The 27208-nt window shown below is 40.4% G+C and overlaps 1 protein-coding gene across 8 annotated transcripts; it reads right to left on the bottom strand.

Annotated features, from left to right (window-relative positions):
* Window positions 1–1835: 1835 nt before the first annotated feature.
* Window positions 1836–25818, bottom strand: C4BPA (complement component 4 binding protein alpha). 8 transcript variants are annotated; one of them, XM_080648403.1, is made up of 13 exons: window positions 25577–25683; window positions 23424–23568; window positions 18958–19124; window positions 17582–17764; window positions 16385–16484; window positions 13703–13788; window positions 13327–13521; window positions 11602–11784; window positions 8757–8957; window positions 7746–7940; window positions 3939–4106; window positions 2770–2945; window positions 1843–2257 (listed from the first exon to the last, which is right to left on the bottom strand). In XM_080648403.1, the coding sequence occupies exons 3-13, from the start codon at window positions 19118–19120 to the stop codon at window positions 2084–2086; spliced, it is 1824 nt and encodes a 607-aa protein (XP_080504529.1). In that variant the 5' UTR covers window positions 19121–19124; window positions 23424–23568; window positions 25577–25683; the 3' UTR covers window positions 1843–2083. The 8 variants fall into 8 exon arrangements, with proteins under 8 accessions (XP_080504536.1, XP_080504529.1, XP_080504530.1 ...); XM_080648410.1 differs by lacking the exon at window positions 23424–23568 and having other exon boundaries at window positions 1836–2257; window positions 25577–25818; XM_080648404.1 differs by lacking the exon at window positions 23424–23568 and having other exon boundaries at window positions 18958–19136.
* Window positions 25819–27208: the final 1390 nt, after the last annotated feature.

Genomic DNA, 27208 nt, shown 5'->3' with positions numbered 1-27208 from the left:
TTCTGCTGAGAAATCAACTGACAGTCGTATGGGTGCTCCCTTGTAGGTAACTAACCGTTTTTCTCTTGCTGCTTTCAAGATTCTCTCTTTGTCTTTTGCCCTTAGCATTTTAATTATGATGTGTCTTGGTGTGGTCCTCTTTGGATTCTTCTTGTATGGGGTTCTGTGTGCTTCCTGAACTTGTAAGTCTATTTCTTTCACCAGGTAGGGAAAGTTTTCTGTCATTATTTCTTCTAATAGGTTTTCAATATTTTGCTCTTTCTCTTCTTCTGGCACCCCAAAAATTCGGATGTTGGTACGCTTAAAATTGTCCCAGAGGCTCCTTACACTATCTTCATATTTTTGGATTTTTTCTTTTTGTTTTTCTGGTTGGGTGTTTTTTGTTTCCTCATATTTCAGATCTTTGGTTTGATTCTTGGGGTACGTTGATCTACAGTTGAGTTTCTGTATATTCTTTATTTCAGACAGTGTATGCTTAATTTCTGACTGGTCCTTTTCCATTTTTTTGGCATTCTCATTAAGGTCCTTGAAGGTCTCACTAAGCTCCTCGGAGGTCTCATCAAGTTTCTCGGCGGTTTTTAGAAGATTCTTGAGTAACCTTATAAATGTGGTTCTGAACTCTATGTCGTCCATTAGTTTGCTTTCCTCCATTTCTCTCATTCGTGACATGTTTCTTTGTCTCCGCATTTTGTTGCTTCCTTATATTGATGGAGTGACTTTGTGTGGTAGGTGACCTATAGGGGCCAGTAGCTCAGCCTCCCCAATCACCTGAGGTGGATGCCTTTGGTACACCCCTTTGTGGGCTGAGTGCAAAGTCTTGGTGTAGTTAAGCCTTGATTGCTGTTGGTACACTGGGAGAAATTGACCTCCAGGCCAATTGGCTGTGAGGACCCGCTGTGTCTATAATGGAAGAACTGCTGCGCTGGAGACACGCTTATGGTGCAGGACTTGTTTCAGTGGGGCTTTGGTGCTCACTGAGTCTGCCTCTTGAATGTGTCACTTATGGATGTGAGGAGTTGAAATCTGGTGTCTCACACTGACCACTAGGTACACTGGCTTCTGGATCTCCAATGGGGTGCAGGTCAGCTACTGTCTGAGGCCACCCAGCAGGAGCTACAGCAAGAACTACATTTTTCTCCTCTTTGCTTGGGGTTTGGAGGTTTTGGAGCTGTCTGACCCGGGCTGCAAGTTTGCTAGGTTAAGCTGGGATAGGGCAGGCCATTAAGATGCTAAAGCCGCTGCTTGGAGCTTGGGTGGGTTCTTAGATTGTGCAGGGTGGGGTATCAGGGCGTGACTAGGCTAGGGCGTGGCAAACAGCGATGGCTGCCAGTTAGCCGGCTCTGCATCTACAACCCTGTCCCCGTCCCGCGTCCCAGCACAATAAACAATTGTTCCTGCGCGCAGCCCTGCAAGCAAGCCTCCCTCACTTTCCGACCCCACGGCAGACAGTCCAGCTTCTCCCCGTAGGAGTTTGGGTCCCCCGAGTCTCCCCAGAAATGAGTTCGGAGTAATCGGGAGCTTATCTCCCTTCGGGCTGAAAACAGCAGCGCTCCCGGTCACCCGTCGCCAGCCCGATTCGCGTGTCTCTGTACCTCAGCTTTTCAGCGCTTGTGCACCCCTCAATGCTGTTTGCTCTTTCCTTCTAGTTGTAGAACTTCCACTCAGCCAGCTTTCCCGTGGTTCTGGGTGATAGACGTTTTGTCTTTTAGTTGTAGTTTTGAAATTGTTGTGCGAGGCAGCAGTTTAGGTGTTTACCTATGCCGCCATCTTCTAATGAAGTAACTTTATGTAAATACATTTTGGGGTTTGTATATGGACCTCAGTGACCACAAAGACAAAATTGTGCTCTGTAAGTACATTTTAATGGAAAAAATGTGCACTTTGTGTCAAAAAGGCAAAAATGTGAGCCACAAGTTTATCAACAATTCTATCATCTCAAAGCACTAGCAAAAAAAAAAAAAGCAAGTTGTCATTTTTTAGGGTATTTGTTACAATGCAAACGAATGGCAGAGTTGCTAATCTAAAGTGACCCATATTCAATGGAAGGCAGCAGGGCAACTTTCCCTGCCTCTTCTGGGAAAAATCAGAGTGGTGACTCCAGAATGGATTTCTTTGCCTTGTCTCTCTGCAGTTCCAGGAGTTCAATTTCCAAAGACAATTTATATAGCTCCAGGGCCATCTTCACATCCTCCACGTTAGAGAGACACTGCATGAGATTTGTGCCTGCTAGCACTTGCTCACAGCCTGCAGGGACCACCTAAAAGAGACACAGGTGATGAGTGGTTGGGAGGCTTCTCTGAGATCCTGACAATGCAGGACAGAGGGTCAGGTCCAAGACCACCCCGAGGATTGATGGGAGCGCAGGAAGACCAGGAGACCACAGGCCCCACTGTAGTCTTCCCCAGAGGGATATAGATTTTCCTGAGACACTTCCCAGAAGGCCTGTGTTGGGACAGAGGCTATTTCGGCTACCCCTCCAGACATGGAACACAGTGTATTATACAATCTAGAAAAGAAAATGTAGGAGTACTCCCAGGTCTCTGAGAGCCTCCTCTCCTTAAGGGGCTCAGCTTTTCCTCTTCTAAGTGAGTAGGAAAACTTGCCATCCTAAATGTGTGCTCCAAGGGAAAACAAGAGAGTTCGTTTGAATGACTCAGAAATGAGTCTTGGCAAGTCAGATCTCGCCTTTGCTGACTAGGACAGTGCTTTGGGGAGGCACCATTTTTAGGGTTTGAAACCACAGGAAGTTCCTTGAATTGTGCCACTTACCCACTCACACGTGGGCACCTCGGGGTACCAGGTTCTGTCCTCTAAGCAGGTGATGTTTTGAGGACCGACCACAGCATAGCCAGAGTCACACTGGATGGTGACATTTTCAGTTTCAACAAACTGATCCTTATCCACAAGTAGATTCCCATGTTCTATCTCTGGTGTCGGACACAGAGCTATAAGGAAAGCACAGTTAAGCCATCTGTAAATCTAAGAAAAAAAGACATGATCACAGGCTGGGATGATTCCAATGAACTACATGAAGGTGCTGCTCATTGTCTTATCTTTTTTCCTTTTGAGAGCAATAGTATTAGTTCCCATGTTAATTGAGCATTGGCTCAGATCATTCTTCAGGGCTAACCATTTTATGTGATTATCTCATTGAAGTCTCACTCCTCTCTATAAAGTGAGCACTGTTATTATTCCCATTTAAATAAGAAAAAAAGAATAGAGAGAGGTTAAGAAACTTGTTGAAGACATAGCATCTTTAAATTACATGACAGAGTATAAAAAAGGCACAGGACCCCAGTCTCAGCCATCAAAGCAACAATCCCTCATATTGTGATCCCTACAAAACACTGGGGATAAAATGTTCTCTCTTGCCCATTGTCCTCTTGTGAGCAAAAGAACCAATGGTGACAAATAATTCCTGGAGTTGTTGATGGCAAAGTGACACTAAACCTGTATGCCTGCAAAAAGCAAACCTGACCTTCACACCTCCCATCCCCACATCAGTTTGCAAACTGGGAATGCCACACCACAGGCCTCCAGCATTGGCAGGTGGTGCCCTACACTGCATGAGGCTCACTTCCTGGTGGTTGGAATCAGCCCCTGAGAGCCTACATTCATGCCAGAGCAAGTTTCCATGAAAATTTTGCTCCAGGCCACAAGAAAATGCATGGCCTGTAGACTATTTCCAGAGATATACAGGAAAGTGGGAACAGGGGCTGCCTCAAGGAGGCTGAATTTTGTAACTGGGAGAAAAAAATAGGGGAGATTAATGTTTCTGTATACCCCTTGTACTTTTGTTTGCTTTGGGTACCATTTGGATATAGTAATTATTTAAAATAAATAAATCATATGCTTTTGTTCTGCCTCTGGCTGGAAAGAAATGTTATTCTCAATCCCTGCATGACAGTTCCTCCCACTTAGCCATGGGCTGGAGTTACCTTTGCATTGAGGAGGTGGACCTGACCAGCGTGAATAACTGCAGAAGAGTCTGGGATTTCCAACCAGAATGTATCCTTTGTCACATTCATATTTAACCTCATTTGGTGCGAATGTGTGTGTAGTTAGTTTATGACGTCCGTGGTCAATGACAGGAGGATAATAGCAACCTTGTCAGGAAGACATAAAGTGAGAGAGATTAAGCTTATAGGACATAAAAAACAGCACATCCCAGAATCAGTGTGGTTTCTGTAGGCTCTGTCCTATCCTGCCATCTTCTCTGCCCAAGGATCACTTAGCCAAACCCAAGTACCTGTGCTGCCCTCCCGTAAGTCTCATGCTGAAGAACCATGATGGCACCCTAATAGTCCACATGGTGGTCATTTCTATAGTCTTCAAAAGTATAATCTGATAAACAAAATTGGTAGTTCTCCATTCTCCATATTGGGTCATTGACCTGTGTGGTAACAGCAGTCCCATGCAAGAAGGCCAAGTAGACCCCTCCCTCTTAAAGCAAAGAAAGTTAATTTAAAATATCTATCATATTAAGCAATGAAACTGCATAAATTTACTTTAAAATACATACGTATATGTGTAGAGGGGAAGGGAGAAATTAGTGACACTCTTAAAGAACTAAAGATGCAGAAGTGGTCATTCTCATCATGTCGCCATTTATTACCCCAGTCTGTCTACTACAAAAATTAGAATTCTGGACAGTTACAGTAGACTGCTGAACACTCAACATTTTAGCCCCTACTACAGACACTATACCAGATAGGGTAACTTTGCTTTAATATGTCTTCAGGGAAATGATGCCACTATTTTAGCATAGGCCTTCTTTCCCACCCTATCAGAAAAGAAGATCAGAAACAATCTGCACACACATGAAAGGGTCAAGATCATACATTTGCAATTTTAGCCTTGTCCTATGAAAACTCACCTGCCCCTCTTATAATAGTCTGAAGGTATCATGAGCATCTGAACATACAAACAATATCATATTAATCCAGTATATCTGTGGTGTCATATTAATTTTATTGAATGAGCAAGAAGACACTAGTATGATGTGAGATAATAGAAAAAAATATATATCTATATCTATATCTATATCTATATATATATCTATATATCTATATCTATATCTATATCTATATCTATATCTATATCTATCTATCTATCTATCTATCTATATATATATATATATATATATATATATATATATATATATATATCTGCCCTCAGTTTCTGGGACAGGGATCCTGAAACCCTCACAATTTCCTTTATGACAGGAGCACTAGGAGCATCTTTTATTCTAATGAGGTGACTCTGGGTGAGCTCCTGGGAGGGGCTAGTCAGCAGAAGGACCAAACCATAATTAGAAGTTTGGAATCTTCCCTTCTTCCGGAGAGAGCCTGGAAACCAAATTAATTCTTGATCGTGTCTATATGAGGAAGCCTCCATCAAATTCCAAGAGTAGGGAGTTCAAAGAGCTTCCAGATGCATGAACACATCCACCTACTGGAAGGGTGAAGAACAACTCCTTGGGCACAGAAGCTCCATGTTTGAGACCCTCCCAGACTTTGCCCTATGTATTTCTTCATCTGGCTATTCATTCATCTCCTTTATCATATCTGTTAATAATATGGTAAATGTAAGTATTTCCCTGAGTTCTGTGAGCCACTTTAACAAATTAATCAAACCCAAGAAAGGGATCCAAAGAACCTCTGATTTGTAGCCTAGTTGGACAGAAGTTGGGGGGAATCTGGGGACCTACTCCTTGTGTCTGGCATTCGAAGTGGGGTGGAACCTGTCTTGTGGGAGTGAGCCCTTAACCTTTGGGATATGACACTACCTCCAGGTAGACAGTGTTATGAATGAATTAAATTGTGGCAACCCAGTTGGTGTCATGAGAATTGTGTGATGTGGGAAAACCACCTACAGAGTTGGTGACCGGAAGTGTTGTCAGTGTTCCATGTGAGTAGTAAAGAAGACATGGGAGAAACACAAAATGAGAAACACTGGCTTTTTATAATTCATATGATGATCTTCCAGAGTATAGAGGTAACCATTCAGGTGTTTGCCACATTGGTACATTGTTAAGATTTCCAGGGTTCAGGGAATGCTAGGCTATCCCATCTACACTAAAGTCGAATAATTTTAAATGGTACATTGTGCCACAAGGAAGGAATCACAATGCCTAGCATCACTTTTCAGATTCTAAAGGCGGCATATTCCATACGTGCGAATACTGTTCCAACCCATATGCTAGGTGACAGAAAAGATTGTCAGGTCTGAATAGGGCCCAGGTTAGGAGAGGGCTCTGTGGCAAGTCCAGTCAGCAGTGAAATCCTCTCTGTTGGTCGGCCCTAAGACCCTGCAGAGCCTAGTGTACTAAGGTGGCTACAGTAGAAAAAGATGCAAAGTCAGTGGGACAATCACACCATAGACCCTTGAAATACTGAATCAGGGCCATGCACTGCAGCAGAGAATTTCGCTGTCACTGACTATCCAACCTGCCAGCAAAAATGCTAAGCCCCTGATGTGTTATCATCCCTTGACACAATCAAAAAGTCACTTGGTTGATGATTATGTTGGATCCCCTTCCACTTGGAAGGGACAGCTATTTATTCTGACAGAAAGAGACAACTATTCCAGGTATGGGTTTTCCTCTCCTGCCTACAGGATTTCAGTCAGCACTGTTATCTGAAGGGTTACAGAGTGTTTAAACAATTGGCAGAGGATCCCACTACACGCCACCTACAGCAAAAGAGGTATGGCATTGGGATGCGACCGTGAAATGCACTCCTTATATTACAAACTGTGTCGCCCAGAACCTGCAGACCTCTTAGGACATTGCAATGGCCTGTTAAAGGCTTAGCTCAAGTGCCGGTTGAGATAGTACTTTACAATAATGGGACTTTACAATATTACTTATAGTAAGTATAAGACACAGCATTCACTTTAAATCAAAGGTCGGCCTTTATGTGGTACTGGGTTCCCAATTTAAAAAATAGAGTCCATGAGCCTAGAAACCAAGAGATGGAAGCATGAGTGCCCCATTTATATTCACTCTAAGTGAACTTTTGGGAAAAATATACTTCTAATCTCTGAACTCTGTGATCTGTAGATAGAAAAGCACTGGCAGGCAAAGTGAAAATACTTCAACTAGGGGAGATAAGATTCCCATTGACTTCTCAACTGTGACTGGTACCTAGTCACTTTGGAGCTCCTTTGGGCTCCTTCTTTCAGAAGGCAAGGCAAAGAATCACTATTCAGGTAGCGGTGATTACTCCTGGTCATCAACAGAGAGGGTGTGGAAAAACAGTGGGAGACAGGAAGGAAGATTGTGTTTAGTACTTAAGTGCTCTTGGTGAGGGAGGGGTAGGCATTTCACACTGACGGATAGTCTGCAGAAGGGCTGAGAGGCAGCAAAAGAATGGAAGCAAGTTCAAATAGATTTGGGAGTCTTGTTCTTCAGGTTAAGCAATATGGACCAGAAACAATGAAAGAGAAGAGAATAAATACCAAGAAACAGAACACAATAATTCAGAATTCTAGCTGATCTATGAGATGTGGCCTAATTTCACTGATTCAGGAAAGGAAACCAGGAAGGTCAAGAAAATGGGAGCAAACATTGGGAGCGGGGAGAAATTTGGACTGGAGACAGTGCTATTAAACAAATGTATCCATTCTAAGAATCATGCAGAGTATAGAAATTCTTGTTACGTAATTTGAACCCTTCCCTTAATAATCCCCAATGCTTTGATATGAAGAAACTTCTAAGATAACATAATTCCATAAGCTCTTACTCTCTCCACATGTTGGTGTTTCAGGACTCCAGGTGCCATCTCCTTGGCATGAAGCTTCAGAGTTGCGTCTCTCACCACATGAATATGAAATCGAGTCTCCATAGAAATATTCACACTTATTGGCTAAACCTTTTCTCGGTTGTCTTCGCGGAGTGATTTTGCCATGCTTCAGCTCTGGTACTGGACAACACACCTCTAAAAAATAAAAAGTGAGGCTAATGAAGAGTGAGGTTAGTAATATCACCCTGAGGAGGCTCCTATGGCTAATCATCTCATTTCCACCTTTAGAAAAGTTCGCCACAGAAGAGAGATTGGGGAAACAGACAAGGGTACCCGAGACACCTTGAGTCCTCACTCCCTGTCCCTGATTTGCTAAAGTAGTTCAACCCAGTCATTTCCTTCCAATTAAATAATTGCATTAGGGGCCTGTAAAATGAGAAGTTGGATTAAACCTGGATGAAAATGTAAATTTTCAAAGTTATTCAAAAGCAATGACAAATAACATTTATCTTCTTATGGCTTCACTAGGGTTACATCATTATTAAGCTTTCTAATAACTTATACTTCCCAAAATGCAGAAGGAAGAATGTCCTCAAGAGTTTATATGGACTTCTAGTCAAGATGGTGGCATAAGTAAACATAGTACTTGCCTCCTCCCACAACCACATCAAAATTGCAACTAAACAGAGCAACCATCATTCAAAACAAGCAAAATCTGACTGAATGGAAGTTCTACAACTAGGAAATTAAAGAAGAAGCCACATTGATACTGGTAGGAGGGCAGAGATGTGAAATGGGCTGGTCCCACACCCACATGTGGCAAATAAAAATTGGGAGAGTCTCTCAAACACCAAGCCCTTTATGGTCTCTTCTGGCAATAACAGTCATCCTGTTGGATTAATATAATCATACATTTAACTTGAGGAACACAATTATATTCATTTAAGGTAGAAAATCCTAGAATATGCTGGACATTTAACACACTAAAATGTTTTAAAAACAGAAACTCACCCTCACATTCTGCATATGGGGTCCACTCCAAATTTCTCTGACAAGTCACAGTCATAGGCTTATTTCCAGCGATTTTATAGCCAGGATGACAGCGGTACTTCAACACAGTCCCAACTTCATACAGTTCGTCTTTTGTTGGTAGGCGGTAGTTATATGTTTCCCAGGAAGCATGTGGGATATCTGTTAAGTTAGTACAACTATCTGCTCATAAAAGAAGAATAAGGGAAAAGAGCACTGTTAGTAGGGATGCGGCAGGACCTATGAGCTTGTCCTATCAAAAGGTGCCATGTGTTCATTCAGCCACTAACCAGCCTGCCATGGCTGGTGAATCAGCCACACCAAAATACACACATAGACATGTGTCCAAATAGACATGTGCACAACACCAGAGACGTTCTTACTAAACATATTATCAAATGGTTCCTATGTGTCCATGCCAACCATCCAAATGTTAATTCTCCTTCCTCCTCATTGTACTTGAGAAAGTTTAGTCTCTGAATTAAAGCAGGAGGCTTGCTAGGTAGATGTGGCTGGAAAACTGTCCTATATTAATCTAAGTTTCTTATCTCCTGACTTATTGGAAAAAAATAAACAAGTCATTCCCCTCATCCAGATGATGCCAGAAACTGATTCATTAAAGGGCTGATCAAGAGCAAAAATACTCCAAGCATCTTTTGAGCTGGGACTTTGTCTTGTCCTCTTTGCTATTTCCTGATTCTACTGGTTTATATCATACTAGAGGCCTGGTGCATGAAATTTGTGCACTCAGGGGTGGGGGTGGTCCCACAGCCCAGCCTGCACCCTCTCGCAGTAGGACATCCTTAGCATTGTTGTGGAGGTAGGCAAGGCTCCCACCACCGCCACTGTGCTCCCCAGCCATGAGCCTGGTTTCTGGCTGAGTGGTGCACCCCCTGTGGGAGTGCACTGACCACCAGGGGGCAGCTTCTGCATTGAGCATCTGCCCCCTAGTGGTCAGTGCACATCATAGTGACTGGTCAACCAGTTGACTGTCTGCCCCCTGGTGGTCAGTGCATGTTATAGTGAGCAGTTGAGCAGCCTTAGTATATCATTAGCATATTATGCTTTGATTGGTTGAATGGCCAACTGGATGACCAGACACTTAGCATATTAGGCTTTTATTATATAGGATGAAAATATAATACAAACATCTGCCAAGTTGGATGTTTATTACATTTTATCTTCAGACATTTTAACTTATATGTAGGTTAAGGTTCTTTTCTAACATTTTTACTGAGATGTAAGTCATATGACATAAAATTCACCCATTTAAAATACACAATCCTGCCTTAGCTGGTTTGGCTCAGTCAATAGAGCGTCGGCCTGTGGACTGAAGGGTCCCTGGTTTGATTCCAGTCAAGGGCACATGCCTGGGTTGCGGGCTCAAACCCTAGTAGGGGGTGTGCAGGAGGCAGCCAATCAATGATTCTCTCTCATTACTGATGTTTCTATCTCTCTCTCCCTCTTCCTTCCTCTCTAAAATCAATAAAAATATATAAAAAATAAAATAAAGTACACAATCCAATTATTTCAGTATATTCACAGAGCTGTGCAACCATCACCACTATCCAACTTTAGGATATTCTGATTAACCCCAAAAGCAACTACTCATTAATAGTCTCTTCCTATTCCTATCTCCCCCCAGGTTTTGGTAGTCATTAATATACTTTCTTTATCCATGGATTTGCCTATTCTGGACTTTTCAAATAAATGGAATTATGTAATATGTGGGTTTTTTTTTAACTGGTTTCTTTCACTTAGCATAATATTTTTATGTTTCCTCTATGTTATGGTATATATCAGTACTTCATTTATTTCCATTGCCAAATGACATTCCACTGCATAAATATAGCACTTTTTGTTCATCCATTTTTCAGTTGACAGGCATTGGGGTGCTTAGCAACGATAAACAATGTTGCTGTGAACATTAACATAACATGTTTGTGTGTGGGCATCTGTTTCATTCCCCTTAGGTTAGATAAAAGGGCAATTGTTGGGAAACTGAAACTTTTGTTGGAACTGCAAAAACTCTGTTCCAAAATGGCTGCACCATTTTACATGCCCACCAGCAGTATGTGAGGCTTCCAATGTTTTCACATCCTCACCAACATTTGTGACTGTTTATCTTTTTTATAATAGCCATACTGACAGGGGTAAAGTGGTATCTCACTGTTGCTAGATGACCACCTTACAAGACATATTAAAGGAACTTCTTCAGGCTGAAAGCAAGTGACATCAGTTAGTAATTTGAATCTTTGAACATATTTATAGTAACTGCTTTCAACTTCTTTTCTGCTAAGCCCAACATTTGGGCCCCCTCAAAGGCAATTTTCATCATCATCTTTCCTATCTCTTTGCATTTCTGATAACTTTTGTTGAAAATGGATCCTCCTTATAATTCTATATAATAAAAGGCTAATATGCAAATAGACTGAACGGCTGAACGACCGGTTGCTATGATGTGCACTGACCACCAAGGGGAAGACATTCAACACAAGAGCTGCCCCTGGTGGTCAGTGTACTCCCACAGGGGGAGCGCCGCTCAGCCAGAAGCCTGATCCATAGCACAATGTCTGCAGTGTTAATGTCTCCCCTTAGGAGAGACATAACTGCATGTGGCAGTTTTTGTGATGTTAAGTGATCTTGCACAGTGTACTGTCATACATCTTCTTTTCCCATGAGAAAAAAAGAAAAAGAAAATCATTGATCTAAATTTTAAATTTTTACTGTGATTCAAATGGGCTTGCGCATACGAATATGCCCTCACCAACATTTCTGGGTAACTTTAGATGCCAAACATTAAAGTTCTTTTATGGTTCATACTCACAGATCTCACAGATGGGAGGAGAAGGATTCCAGTTGTTATCAGCTCCACAACGAATTGACTTGCTGCCATTGAGGACAAAACCTTTATTGCACTCAAAAGTAATAGAGTCTTTGTAAGTATAGGTGTGTCCAAATCCGAAGACGATCCTTCCATGTTTAACATATGGCTGAGAACAGGCGACTCCTTAAAAAACATATCATAAGAAAGACAATGGATTATAAAAGAGAAATGGCAATAAGAATATTACTGCTATTGCTAATCCAGTTCCAAGTATAACATGAAAGCCTGATACAGTACATATCAAGCAGCTACAAGGGAAACATTTTTAAAAGCACATACATGTATATCTTTTTTCAACTTTTAAAAACCTCGGGAAAACGAGGTCTCTGGATAACTTCACTTCCTCATTTATCTCAAGAAAAACTAGTCATATCTGACCCAGAGAAACACATTCTCAAAGTCCCCAAATCTTCCCCCTTACAGTGACGTACCTTCCTGGATGATTTTGGGGGTGGGTCAGTGGCCGACGGTGATTATGTGACGTGCATAATGGTGAGGCAGCCAAGGAAGGTATCAGACATCTGCACCCTCACAAGCAAAGAACAAACTGCTCCCCCCACCCTCTACCCCCCAGTAGTCAGTCAAGTCCTGCCACCTTATTTCCTCTACAATCCCTAACTTCTTTCCAGGCCCACTGCCATGGCTACAGTTGAAGCCATTTTCACTTCTTGGCTGGATGGTGCCTATGGGTTAGATTGTGTCCTACTACAAATTGTTGGCCATTCTGTAGCCAGTTACCTTCCTATATGCAATACATTAAAATCCCCTGGTTAAAGCCTTTCAACGTCTCTCCATCACCTTCGTCCTGAACTCCTGAGAGAGCCACATGAGGCCATTCATAGCCTGGCCCTGCTAACTTTCCAGCCTCAGTATCTGTCATTATCACCCCTGCAGTCTAGACCCCAGGCATGTTTGCAGTACCGTGCCCTCACATACCCTGGTTTGATTGTGTCCTGTGGGGAGTCAGAATAGTAAATGATATTGTGTGGGCACTGAGTAGCAAAGGAAGATTAGCAGATGAGTAATACCCCAATGTATCTTCAGCTCAATTCCTGCTTGCTTTGCCCTGTTGACCTTCTGGGGGTTAGTAGGTTTAGCTTGCCTTGTAGGCATAGGTGGTTGACATTCCAAGTGCTAACCAAAATTTCCAGCTCAGATTCCCGAACAGACAAAAGATGACATTCTCAACTTCCCTTAGGTAGAGTCTACAGTACTAGTTTTGGACTAAAGGCTGCAATGTCAAGGGTTATGTGGTTACTTCCAGGCCAAAGCTCATAAAAGCCAGGTCCCAATTTGCTTTTCTCTCTTCCTCTACCGAAGACACTGTGAAAGAGCCTTTAGATGTGGAGGTGCCACAAGATCCACCTGGAATGCGGAGCTGGTTGCTAAACTAGACACCTTGAGTGGCTCCTCGACATGCAGTATACTCGGCAAGCATGAGAAGCAACCTACTTTGCAAAGCCAATGAGCTATTTGTGCTGTTTGTTACTATGCAATGGTACAGCATGCATCAGTATCAGTTGATCAAATACATAGCTTTCATCATTGCAAGAAGTAGTTTGTCTTTGAATCATTTCATTTCCCCCAAAAACATTTTTCTTCCTTGCTCTTTGAAACAAAAGAGAAAAGTTCAAAGGATAAACCAGCAATTCAACTGTGACTTACTTTTACAAGTCGGAGGGCTGGGGCTCCAGACACCTTTTGTTTTATTCTCCACTGTGCAGAAAATGGAAGCGGCACCTACCATGGAGAAGCTGGGGTTACAACTGTAGGTGACAGAAGAGCCATATGGGTATGCATCTGCATATCCAGCATTGTGCTTCCCGTTGATGATGGATGGAGGGGCCTCACACTGGGCAACTGGGATGAGTAAGTGAAGAAGAAGAAGAAGAAGAAATAATCAGGGGAGGTATCTTTCCAAATCGCACATTCATGATGCAAATTCACATGGGTAGTACAAGAAAGCAGCAAACATGCACAGGAGTTCTATTACCTAACACAGTATCAGTGTATAGTCAAATCAGAAAAAGTCTTTACTTACTTACACATTCTGGGAAACTATTACTCCAGCCAACTGTTCTATCTTGGATCTCACAATAACTAGTGGTTGGGCCCACTAAGACATATCTGAATAAAACAGGATAAAAGATTTTAATAGCATTGTCCCTACCCTAAATTAAATGGCATAAAAGCATCCAAATGAATAGAATGGTTACTCCATATTAACAATGAAGAAACAAGGTTATCTCAGAGAAACCTGTCCCACTGAGCACTCCATTCAGTAAAATTTCACCACTGCGGGGAGATGTGTGTGTTCTCTTATTCTGAAATGTATAATTGAACATCAACTAGATGTCAGTCATGGAGTTCACCCAGAGTTCAAGCAGGACTATATCGGGCAAAAAAAAAAACCCGCAACTCGTTTGAGTGTGTTATGCAGCTTGGATGAGAGTACCAGCTAGATTACTGCTCCAAACTCTCCCGGTTTAGAGTTTCCTTTTGATTTCCAGATGCTTGCCCTCTCCCAAGCCCCAAACACTCCATGTTCACATGCCCCATTTTTATGCTCTTGATAATTTCTAAGCTTTCTGCCCTCCATGCATTATAGTAACAGAAAAAAACAAAGCATTGTTAGTATGATTTCAAATTGTACTATTATCAAGGAATAGCCTACAATATGATTGAACACTAGCATAAATGATATCTTCAACAATTTAAGAGCCCCTATAGTTTATTTAATAACTTTTAAAAAATAAATAGTTCTTAAGAAAATGAATCTTTTAATAAGATAAAATATAGTGAGAATTAAGGATGTCTTTATTTTTAAATTTCTTTCAAATGCAATTTTTCCAACCTGGTCAGGAACATAAGTGAAAAGTACTATTTCTGGTTATTTCAATAGGAACACATCAATGTTCCAACAGCACCATAGTGCTGAATTTTTCTTTTTCCTTCTTTTTTTTTCTTTAAATTATATTTTTACTGATTTCAGAGAGGAAAGGAAAAGGAGAGAGAGAGAAAAACATCAATGATGAGAGAGAATCATTAATCAGCTGCCTCCTGCACGCCCCCTACTGGGGATCAAGCCTGCAACCTGGGCCTGTGCCCTACCAGGAATTGAACCGTGACCTCCTGGTTCATAGGTCGACACTCAACCACTGAGACACACCAACTGGACTCCCTTTCTTTCTTAGCAGCTTTTCACAATACAGGAAATAGGATAAACATGGGAAAATCTAAGAAAATGAAACAATAATAACAAAAAAGATTAGAGAAAAAACTGTGAGATATAGATGATCAGCAAAGGAGAATCAACATATACTTAATTGGAGAACCTGAAGAAGAAGCAAAAAACAAAAACAAAAACAAAAAAACCCACAAAATAGCTATTTTAAATGTGTTTCAAGTAGACATTACAAAAGTAGAATAATACTTTAATCCACATTTTAAAATTGTATATCACATTGCAACAAAAATTAAACACAATGGTTTGAATGAAAATAACTAAGAGTAGGATTATTAGATTTCAAAGATAAAAAGTAATATATCTGGATGGCCAAACAAAAACCAAGTTACATTTAAGAATAAGAAATCCAGCTAGGGCCCTCGCTGGTTTGGCTCAGTGGATAGTGTCCGCCCGCAGACTGAAGGGTCCTGGGTTTGATTCTGGTCAAAGGCACACGCTCAAGTTGCAGGCTCAGTCCCCAGTAGGGGGCGTGCAGGAGGCAGCCGATCACTGATTCTCTCATCATTGATATTTCTCTCTCTCTCTCCCCCTCTCCCTTCTTCTCTGAAATCAATAAAAATATATATTTAAAAAAGAAATACAGGTAGGCAGCAGAGTTCTCTACATCAACATCCACTAAAAAAAAAAAAAATACGTGGCAATATCTATAGAATAGTCAAGAATAGAAATTATCAGCCAAGGACTTTAAATATTTTTAAAAATATTTTATTGATTTCAGAAAGGACGGGAGAATCATTGATTGGCTGACTCCTGCACACCCCTACTGGGGATCTAGCCTGCAACCCAGACATGTGCCCTGGGAATCGAACCTTGATCTCTTGGGTTATAGGTCAACATTCAACCACTGAGCCACACCAGTCAGTCTCAGCCAAGGACTTTTTATCTGACCATGTTATCTTTTAAGTACCAAGGCCTCAGACAGTATTGAACCTACAAGAATTTAATAATTTTCACATGGAGCTTTTCTTTTAGTAAATCACCAGAAGACAAACTATAGCCAGCCACACTCTGACACAGGAAATTTCAGCAAAACCACAAAACACCTGGCAGTAAGCACTAAACATGCAGATCCAGAACAAAAACCAAAGTGGGGGGACTGAGCGAAGTATAAATGTTATGCGCCCTGACAGTGACGAAATAATGTAATAAATAAAAGGACATGGAAGAGAGAATGGAAAAGCCCACTTTCTTGTTTCCTCATCTGCAAGAGTTGGGAGTGAAATCAAGTTATAGACATATATGAGTATTTAATAGTAATGTTAACTATAAATGCTGAGATCATACAAATGACATGAATCTACTGGCAGAAAAGACAGAGTAGGGTGGGGACAGGAGGAGAGAATACAGTGCCAAATAGTTTACGAATAAATACAAACATCTCTTAAACATATAAAAATGTGCTCAACTTCTGAAATCTATAAGCACATCAGCTATTAATTGTTTTAAAGTGTTGTTTCTAGACGGCCTCAAACTCACCCTTCTAAACAGTTGAATTCTATGTGTGATCCAAAAGAGTAATCTGGCTTCATGATCACTTTCCCATTACGTAATTCTCCTGGGTTGCTGCATTTTTTCCCTGAGAGAAAGAAGTTAAAATGAGGATTAGTGATGTCAAGTTCTCACAGATAGGACATTAGAAAAGAAGGCTGATTGATTAGCTTTGAACTCTGTTTCCAGAAAGACCAGAGATTCAGACTCACACTTATTTCAGATCCTGACTCACTGAATATTTACTTTGGAAGAAAAATAAAATTTAAAAATTGATCTCATTCTTTTCTGGCATATTTTACCAATGGGGAAAATGGCCAGTTAAATCACTATGGTCGTGGAGTCTATTGTCCAGGATTTAACACACTGACCAGAGAGCTATGCTGTATTCTATGTCAGCGGCGTATACTTTGCACTTAAGCCACTCAAAAATGCAATCCTTGGTCACAAAAGGAACCACAAAAAAGTAGAGATTGTACACCTTTACTCCTGGAAGAACGTCCCAGAGTATATTCTCCACTAAGAGAGGATCACAGCCTCTTTTTCCAAACACAGCAGATATTTGGGGTGAGGTTTCTTTGAAAGCTGCATTACCACTGTCTAGCCATATAACTTTTTATAATTTTGTAAAGAGTGAATATGGTTTTCTTTTTTGTTTTTTAAATATATCCTTATTGATTTCGGAGAGGAAGGGAAAGGGAGAGACAGAAACATCAATGATAAGAGAGAATCGTTGATTGGCTGCCTTCTGCACGCCCCCAACTGGGGATGAAGCCCACAACCTGGGCATGTGCCCTGATCAGGAATCGAACCCTGACCTCCTGGTTCATAGGTTGATGCTCAACCACTGAGCCATGCCTGCTGGAAGAATCTGGTTTTCAATATATGAAAACTGAGTTTGTAGTTAACTTCTGAAAGAAGTGTTTACTAAATTATAGTGAAAAGAGCAGACTTATTTTTCAATGCAGCTAGGTAGCTCCTAATTTTTCTGTTTTACTTATTTGTTTGTTGGCTTGTTTGTGTTTTTCACAAAGTGGCAACATGTATATTGAAATCAGCCACTGACAAACAGGATGGTTTCTCAGTGACCCAGCGTTCTTATTTGCAATCAGAAAGCTTAGTTCCTGAGACAACTTTGCAAAAAAAGGAAAAAGCACAAATAAGAAAATAAATGTTCATACTTACTGATGCAGAAGGTATCGTACCGCCAACTGCCTCTTTCACAGATAACGTAACTAGTTTTTGAACTGGTCCTGACGAAGCCAGGGCGGCAGTTGTATATCAGCTGAGTTTTTTCTTGGTAGCTTGTCTCATTCAACTCCGTCTTTGAAAAAGCGAAGTGTAAATTGGGTGGAGGACCACAATCGCCTGGACACCAAAATGACAAAGAGCACGGAAAGTTATAGCTTGGGACACACAGCACCTTGGTGTTTTCAGTAATGTGATTTTTATTATTATTTTTAAATATATATTTTATTGATTTTTTTACAGAGAGGAAGGGAGAAGGATAGAGAGTTAGAAACATCGATGAGAGAGGAACATCGATCAGCTGCCTCCTGCACACCTCCTATTGGGGATGTGCCGCAACCAAGATACATGCCCTTGAACGGAATCGAACCTGGGACCCTTCAGTCCGCAGGCCGACGCTCCAGCCACTGAGCCAAACCGGCCAGGGCAGTAATATGATTTTTAGAGCAAGATCCATTCTTTTCTCTTCTAATCAAGGAAAATAATAACTTTTGTTTTATCTCTGTTGCTCAATGAATCCAGTGACTGATCGGAAATACATGTATGTTGATGAATTAATAATGATAAAAGGCAGAAATTTTTCATCCTCCCTCTATTACATATAAGAAAATTTATTTTTTTAAAGATGGCAGATATGATTTCATCAGCCCATCAGATTTTTCATCTCTGCTGACTCAGATGCATCTGTGCAAAGTCAAAAAGTCCCTGCAATTTTCCTCAACAGAAACATAGTATTTCGTTAAAAATAACTTTATATAACATTGGTTGCCTCAGGGAAGAGAAACTGGGTGACTGGGAGATGAATAAGAATAATAATCCTTTTTTTGTACCTTTTGGACTTTGAATGATACAAAGGCAGAAACACGAAGCCCTTGAAATATAAAAATATTAATCTTGTTTTCCTAGCAAGAATCGAGTACAGAATTGATTTACCTAGTAGTCCTAGTGGCCCCTCTCTCCACTCGGGATAAACCCACTGGCAGTGAAAATTGTTCAGTCAAGCTGATACATCAGATAGATTTGTCTCAAGTTATGGGTGGGAGACAGATTGGGAAATTCCTGAAGGAGAAATCTAGCCAGAAGTGTCTAGAAAACTGCCTCTTTCATGGGTAAAGCAAATTCCCCTAAATTCCAAGTAATTCCAAATCCCCTTAAAATTCCAAATTTCAAATAAATCCAAAATCCCGGTCAGACAAACCCTTGGTTGCTGAAGATGGATTTCTGGTGAGGGCTTAGTCATCTCTTTGTTAGTCTTGTGAACAAGTGGATGATCTTGAATGCTTATGGCCAATCTGAACTTGTCTGTGACTCACCGAGAACAGTAGCCAAGAGAGCAGCCACCAAGGTCACTTGGAACAGAGCTGAACCCGAGACTCTCCGCAGCCTAGAGAAGGGCCAGGCTGTCCTTTTCCCCTTTCTACCAAGGGTCTCATTTGGAGCTCTTGGAGGGTACGTGATCTGAGGCATCTCCACCATTTTTCTGCCGAAAGAACTCAATTTAATAAATAGTCATTGAACGCTTACTTGTCATAAAGCACTAGGATAAATGCTATGGGATCCATGTCTTCAAGAAAATTACAGCCTAGGCTGGAGGAGAAGACGTGTTCAAATGTTACAACACAAGACAGTGAGCGTTAGCTTCTGGGGTGGGGAGTGGTGGGGGGCTCTATTAAGAAGACAGATTAATTCCAAGGGGAGCGATAGGAGGTGGCTGTATCTGAGTTAAGCTTTAAAAATTACAGAACGGATGCAGGGCAAATTGGGGACCAGCTGATAGTATTTCAATGTGGCTAGAAAATAGTGCCTGAGATGGGGAGATAGTCATTAAGGAAGGGGCAACTCAAAGGTGTGCCTGAAAGGGATATAAAGGCCCAGTTAGGAGTTTATGGACGCTGATCTTTGAGGAATAAAGAGCCTTTTTGTTTGTTGGTTGGTTGGGGGTTTGTTCGCTTTAAAGCTAAGGAGTGACATCATTGTGCTTTAAGAAGATCACTATGGCAGATGTGTACATAAGAGCCTAAACAAAGAGAAGAAACAGGGAGGTTGGCTGAGGGGGCAGCAGAGGTGAAAGAGGGCATATGGGGCATAAATGGTGATGGGGACAAAATAATAAAATAAAACATAACATAATTATTAAATGACATAAAAAAAGAAGGCTATTACAATTGACCAGGTGAGCCACAGAGATGATGTGACCGAGGAAATGGCAGAGGATTTAGAGAAAAGGGAACAAATATAAAACAAAACAAAAAGGCTGGGAAATGACGAGATAGAGAAAAGGAGTTGGATCGCCATGTATAATCTTGGAAATTCCTCATAACAGCTGTCAACTGAAAAAATAAACCATCAAGCAATTTGCAGTTTTGAAAAAGTGGCTCTATATCTATATATATATAGAGAGAGAGAGATCTATATATGTTGATATATAGAGACATATGAAGACATGTGCTTTCATAATTTATTTAAAGACTTGTTTAAAGCTGAATCATGAAGGGTATTTTTGTCTTCACCACCATGTTCTTTCCCTTAAGAGAAAAAAAAATGTATATATATCTTAAATTTGCATTACAAATAGTCTCTGTCCTTAAAGGAATATATAAAGTTCACTCCCAATGAAATATTAAATTTTTTTGAACAGTCATTCTTTTTTAAATTAAATTCATTGAGGTGACCTTGGTTAATAAGCTTATATAGGTTTCAAGTGTACATTTCTATGACATATGATTGGTACATTGCACTGTGTAACCCACACCCAAAGTCAAATCATCTTCTGTCACCAGAAATGTTGAATTTTATCTTTTATTCTGACATTTCTGTTAGATCCAGGTGAGTCTGCACTCCCATGTGTCCATAATTCATACTAAGCACATCTTCATTTCGATGAAGGGTATCACCTCAGTATTTCCCTTAAAGATGTTTCTGTCCCACACTATGGGGGGTGGGGGGAGTTTATAGTGGCCTTTCACAGGTTGTGGAGGGGCCTAGCTTCATGGTAACGACCCACAGAATCTTGTCTTTTCAAAATTCAATTCTGATGAAACCATTCCTCCCCCAGTTGTCAGATGTGGGCAAATCCAGCCCATCTGTGCACATCCTATCCCATGAACTCTGTATATGGCTGGTAGGACAATTCTGCCCACCCCCACCCCCAAATAAATTCAACCTAATGAATAATTTATCAAATTATTTTCTTACAAAAAGTGTGTTTACAGAATGTGTATCGAATGAATTGAGGTTTTCTTAAAAGGTTGGGAAGACCAGAACCCACATTTTGGGATTTCACACACCACCTTTCTATGTGTTTCCCTCCCCCTCTCCCCCATTTTCCTAGTGCATCCCTTCTCATCTCAAGTCTCTCCTCTTTCTGCCCTAGCAACCCAGTGAGACTGGGGACAGTTGAGGTTCAAGCAAGTTCCACATAATAAAAACTAGTCCACTAAATCGTGAAATTTATAAAATATGGTAAATTTCTCCTGGGCAATAAAAAGTGTTATGAACTATTAAAAAATATAGCAATAAGCTTCTTTAATTTTTGATAAGTCAGTATATTTGGCATGTTTATGGACAACTGTGAAATTGAAAAAAATTTTAAAATATCAATGTGTTGGCAAAATAGAATTTTACTATAAAAAATCAGGATAATAGAATTAAGTGAAAATCTCCCATATGAATTGTTGCAATTGTTATCATTGTATAGTCACAAGGAAAATATATGCATTGAATATATTCATAAAAGCACACCCTAAGATTAAATACTTACCTTCAGAAAAGTGAACAAAATTATATTTAAAATGCTGCTACAAAGAACATATTCATTAAATATTTTTAAAAGAATATATTAATAATTATTGAATATATCCAAAATGAATGCTTTTAAAGACAATGTTAAGTAAATTGACCATTTGATAAGTTCCATGTATTGACTTCAGTGAACTGATCCTTCAGGAATTGCCGTTCGGTTCATTGGCATCTGGTGACTAACTCCTCTGTAGTTTGGTGGGAGCCCCATGTTCCAACTGACGGGGACAACCTGGATCTAGCAGATGGCTGTGTGCCCAGGGGACTCTAAGCCCAGCACAGAGGAAAGCCCGCTGGACTGGGCCAGAAGCCCTGGGTTGGGTTTTCACTGAGACCCAGTACCGCTCTCAGAGCAGAGATGCTGGCTCTCACAGGGGCCTTCTTCCCTCACCCTCACCCTTCTCTCCTGGGCTTCTTCTTCCCTCACCCTTAACTGTTTTCCTCGGAGGGACTCCTCTACTCCCACGACTTTAAGCATCATCCATGAATCCCTCTCAGTCCTCCGGGCCCAACTATCTCCTGTAGGTACAACACCTTGCATGCACCATAAACTCATTGTTAATAAACATTTTATTCTACCCTATTACTTCCATGTCAATGTTGAGCCATTCGGGCCTGCCTCCCGCATTCTTGTTGCCAACTAGTGGAATTCCAGTGCTTAGCCTGAAAAAAGTAGTGAAAGAAATCTCAGCAAAATAAGGAGGAAGTCTTTTCTCTTCCCTGCAGCTGCAGAAAAGCAAATATCTGCCTCATAAAACTGATCTCGCAAACGGTTTTTTCTAACAAAGCGGCTGTTACTGGACTTTAGAGATTGTAGCTTTGCCAATTGAACTTAACCTTTAACCCTGTAAAAGTCTATAATTCTGACTGGTTATCTCAGCAAATTGTTTCTGGGATAATACTTAAATTAACATTTGTTTTTGAAAAGTGTAACCATTTGTCAGTTTTCTTTGCAAATCCTGAAATAAATCACTGCACTTTCCTCTTCACTTGTAATTCTAAAAGCTAAAATGTTTGACTCTCAAATTTTCTAAATTTCAGCTTGACTGAGGTGTAAGGGACTAATTGTAAGTTATTTAAAGTATACCTCAGGATGATTTGACATACAGATGCACTGCCAAGGGATCGATCCCTCCCCACTATCTAGTTAATTAATACATGCATCACCTCTCATATTTATCTTTTACTTTTTTGGCAAGAACATTTAAGTTCTACTCTCTTAGCAAATTTTAATTATACAATACAATATTATCCACTGTAGTCACATGTTTTACATTAGAACCTCAAAACTTTTCATCTTATAGATGAAAGTTAATACACTTTTACTAGCTTCTCCTTATTTCTCCCATTCCTATGCCCATCCCAAGACTTAGCAACCACTTGTTAGATTTCATATTTAAGAAAAAAAAAAAGAAACTTTTAAAAATGTAAGTTCTAATTTCCAAGGTTCAGATCAGTATCTCCAACAGCTTCATTTCTATCTCCCACGTACCTTGAATCCAACAGATCCCAAACTAAATGCACTTTCTTTCTTTGAATCGTGCTTGGCCCCTGTGCTTTCTGTTTCACTAAAGTAATAAACACTCTCCACCTAGCCTCCCCTACCAGGAACCTGAGTCATCCTAGCCTCCTCTCTCGTGGCCCCTTTTCATATTCAGTCGCTCTCTTCTACACCCCACTTCCATAGTCCAGGGTGCAGTTCTCGTAATTTCCTTCACCCTACCCTAGACCACTGCAAAAGCCTCCAGACATGTGTAAGCCAGCTGCCTCGTTGGTGTGGTTATAATCCTAAAAAGCAACTTACTTAAAAGCTCTCATGGTTCCCAATTCCTTAGGGCCCCATTCCTCTGCTTCTGCTCACTTCGAACTCCATGCTTCAAGTTCATGAAAGTGCTTGCCTTTCCCAAAGCACACCCTGGGATGATTCTTAAACAGCTTCAGTCGTTTGTATAGAATATCTCTTGTGCATGGATACTCTTACCTCCAACCTTGAGACCATGTCACTTCCTTGATGAAGAAGTGCCCAACACCACCAGGAAATATCAGTCTCTTTTATGCTCCTCTAGTACATTCCTGATACCTTAATTGCAACACCACATTGTATTGTATCTATTCACTTCTGCCTCCTGAAATAGATTGTAAGTCTCTTCAAGACAAAGAAGTTATTTATTCAACTTTTTTTGTTGTTGTTGTTAATCCTCACCCGAGGATATTTTTCCATTGATTTTTAGAAAGAGCAGAAGGGAGGGGGAGAGACACAGATAGAGAAGCATTGATTTGAGAGAGACACATTGATTGGTTGCCTCCCGCATGTGCCCCCAACCAGGGTCGGGGAATCTAACCTGCAACCGAGGTGCATGCCCTTGACCAGAATCGAATGTGGGACCCTTCAGTCTGCATGCCAACGCTCTATCCACTGAGCCAAACCAGCTAGGGCTTCAGGTGTCTTTGTAAGGAGCCTAATCTACTATTGTATATGGCATATAATAGTGATCCAATAAATGTGAAATAAATAAAACTTAATTCAGTTTTATCTTCTTAAGAACGATTGCCTCACTGAGGACCAGATGAAATAATGAGTGAGAAGTGCTTTGTATATTTTGAAGAGATGATACAGTGATCTGACTTCCCTTACTAGTTCTCAGGATGTGTGGTAGCTCAGTTGGCCAGGTGCGGTATTTGTGGTTCATCATCCTATTCTTTGTGGTGCCTCAGCAGAACCTGCACAGAACTCAGCAGACCACAGAGTATGGAGATAGAGGGTAGGGCTGAGCTTGAGTCCCAGCAGTACCATCATCTAATTTTGTGATCTCTAGAAACTACAGCGGCTCCTTGAATCTGTTTCTCATCACAAAAACAATTACATTAAACTTAAATCATCTTTCTATTGTCTACAAAGTGCAGACTTTTGTAACTGCCCACTGAAAAGCTAAAATTTCTCTAGCACATGGCCTCAGGTTTCAATGACATCCTTGCCTTCTAAATTCTTATGGAAATGAAACCAACTCAAGAGCCATAGACAACATGGTGAGTCTCTTGCAAAAAATACTGTTGGCACTGGCCAATGCAGTACAATTTGAGAGGCACTGGGAAAATCCTCAGCCCCCCTATTTCTTCTTCTATTAAAGATTACTTTCAAGTTAATGTATTTATTGTCTCTAAGCTCCTCCTTTTAAAATTCAGATACCTTTGTAAAGAATATTTTCTACAGTCTCAATTGTTGTGTCTCCTTGCTTATGCCTGCATTCTCAATCACATCACTTTGAGATTCCAGAAAGAACTTGTTTCCACACTTTCCCTCATGTCATAGAATTTCTATATCTATCAGTTCCTTTCTTCTGTGTTCATATTATATTTAAATGTATCTCTACACTTATTATAAAATTTTTGATGCTTTTTTTTCTTCTGGATACTCTACTTTTTATCCTCCTTGTACTACTATAGAAAGAGACAAAACAGGAGCTGACAAAAAGTGGATGAAGAATTAAAATGAGGACCAGAATAGGACTATGTCATGCCCAAGCAGGAAGAGAATTTCAAGAAGAAATAATAATCAACATTGAAAGTGAGGGAGAGAAAGGAGGTGAGGATGACCACGGCTTCTAGCTTCAAAAACTAACTGGAAACTGACTAATATCCTCCTTGTTATCCGTTATAAAGGTCTTCACTGTCCATAGTGAAGGAGATATAGAGGGGCTAATAAAATCTCCAAAGAAAATTGCATTAATTTTCAGAATGCAGACTATGAAAACCAGGTCTTCTCTGAACCCCTTTGGGAAGTCTGGCTTACCTCCTGCTTCAACTCTCCTACATATATGGTAAAAAAAAAAAAAAGTGACAAATCAACACACTCAACTTTAAGATACAATAACAAGAGCAACATCTTACTTCTTTTCTACTTCAGTTTATTTTGAGTATGTATCTATTATTCCCCCATTTATAATTAAAAATTGAGGCTCGGAAGAGATTAAAAATACTCTTCAAGTCATGTAACACCCTAATGCATTATTCCTGAACAGATTTCTGCTGAAAACACTTCAAGTGTTTATCTCTGTCTCATCCTTCTAATCTTGTACTCCTCAACAGGCCAAACCACCAGCCTTTTCCCCAAGGTACCCCAAGTAATCCACTGACCTGCAAGTAGCTGAGGAAGGAGTAGAAGACTCTATTATGGTGCCTTGGGTAGTTTCTTAAGGAAGAAAACTGCCTTGATCTCTAATGGTTCTAGTTCATCCTGAGATAAGAGTTTACCAGAATATCCTGAAGCTGTCTAGTCATTGGTCTACCAAAAGTCCCGGAATTACAGCCATGTGGTTGGCTGATTGGGGCCGGCTGAAGAGAAATAGATGAACAGACTCTTTATTGGCCCAGTGAATGATTAACAGCAGAAACACAGCACCAGTATTTACCTAATCTCCTTCCTCTTCACTAGCCCTCATTCTTGATAACATGTCGCAATCATTTTTCTCCTTGCCAACCGTTTCCCCTAAATGAAAATGTAATATGAATTTGATGCCAGAATTCTTTTTCTTTATTCATAAACACATGAGGTTATGAAAGATTCATTTCAGCTAGCCTGGGATCCTTGGATACAACAGGGTTCAGACTAAGTTCACAAACATGATCCACTTTCCATGATGCTAGGTCCAGCAGGCTTTCCTGGGGCACCATGACCTATAGATGACCTTGACTTGTGTTGGTCACCTCAAGAAAAAAAATGGTGGGGAGTTTCACACATTTATTGAGTTCCTGATTGGCGCCACATTGCTTGCAACGTTATTAGTACTCAGTAAATGTTAACTACTACCAACCTCACTACTACTAAATGCTGGGCACTAAATGACATCCAGAAGTTAGTCTATCATTGAGTGGTGCTCGGAAGAATGCAATGAATGGCCAGCCATGTTTATTATCACATGATCTAGGACAGATCCCAAACTCTAACATCCAATCAGGTTATTAATCCTCAAGATTAAAGTTTGTGTGCTCAGGAGTTTGCTATTAAAAAGCAATTCTTCCTGACAACTTTGATTTTTCTGTAATAAACACAAAAGTCTCTTAAAATTTTCAGAAAAGAAGGAATAGAATCACAGCAGACATTTTGACAGAAGATATGATATTTAGGTTGAGCTTTGAATAAAAAATGGACATTATTAGATTAAAATGAGAAAGATATTAGGGGTAAAAAGCACATGGGTCAAGTGACAAGGTGAAAATGATTTGATGGTTTGACAAGAGTGAGCATAAAGGAGGATTCCAGATTGTATAGTTTTGAGAGCTAAGTTAGAGGAAATATTACCTTAAAATTGGATCTTGAAAATACCATTTTCCAATCTATTGGAGTTCTTTATTTTCCAGAGTTAGTTTCAAATTTTTCTTTCCAGATCACTAAATTGTCTTATTCTCAGCAGATGATGTTGTGTCCTACTTCACTAAAAAAGAAAATCGTTCTATAGTAGCTTCTCCCCACCTCAAGTTTTCTTTCCTATTCACTCCTATTTCAGAAGGTATTTGTTTGTTCTTTTCCTTATTTTCTTTTTTTGTTTTTATTTAATTTAAATTCTTCATTGTTTAAAGTATTACATATGTCTCCTTTTTCCCCCATTGACCTCTCCCCAGCCGCTCTCACCCCCCAGCACATGCCCTCACTCCCCTATGTCTGTGTCCTTTGGTTATGCTTATATGCATGCATCCAAGTCCTTTGGTTGATCTCTTACTCGCCCCTCCTCCCCCCCCCCCCAGCCCCAGCCTTTCCCCTATTTTCTT

Source organism: Plecotus auritus, assembly GCF_963455305.1.
Source record: "Plecotus auritus genome assembly, chromosome: 12".
Lineage (NCBI taxonomy): Eukaryota > Metazoa > Chordata > Mammalia > Chiroptera > Vespertilionidae > Plecotus > Plecotus auritus.
The sequence above is the reverse complement of the archived record's forward strand: the minus strand, read 5'-3'. Positions and strand labels throughout refer to the sequence as shown.

What these genes read in the sequence shown, in the direction of transcription:
- C4BPA (XM_080648408.1), bottom strand. An exon ending in TCCTCCCATCTGTGAGATCT is followed by an intron (nt 8,958 to 11,601) that starts GTGAGTATGAAC and finishes TTTTATGAGCAG; the next exon opens with ATAGTTGTACTAACTTAACA. An exon ending in CCCATATGCAGAATGTGAGG is followed by an intron (nt 7,941 to 8,756) that starts GTGAGTTTCTGT and finishes TTTATTTTTTAG; the next exon opens with AGGTGTGTTGTCCAGTACCA.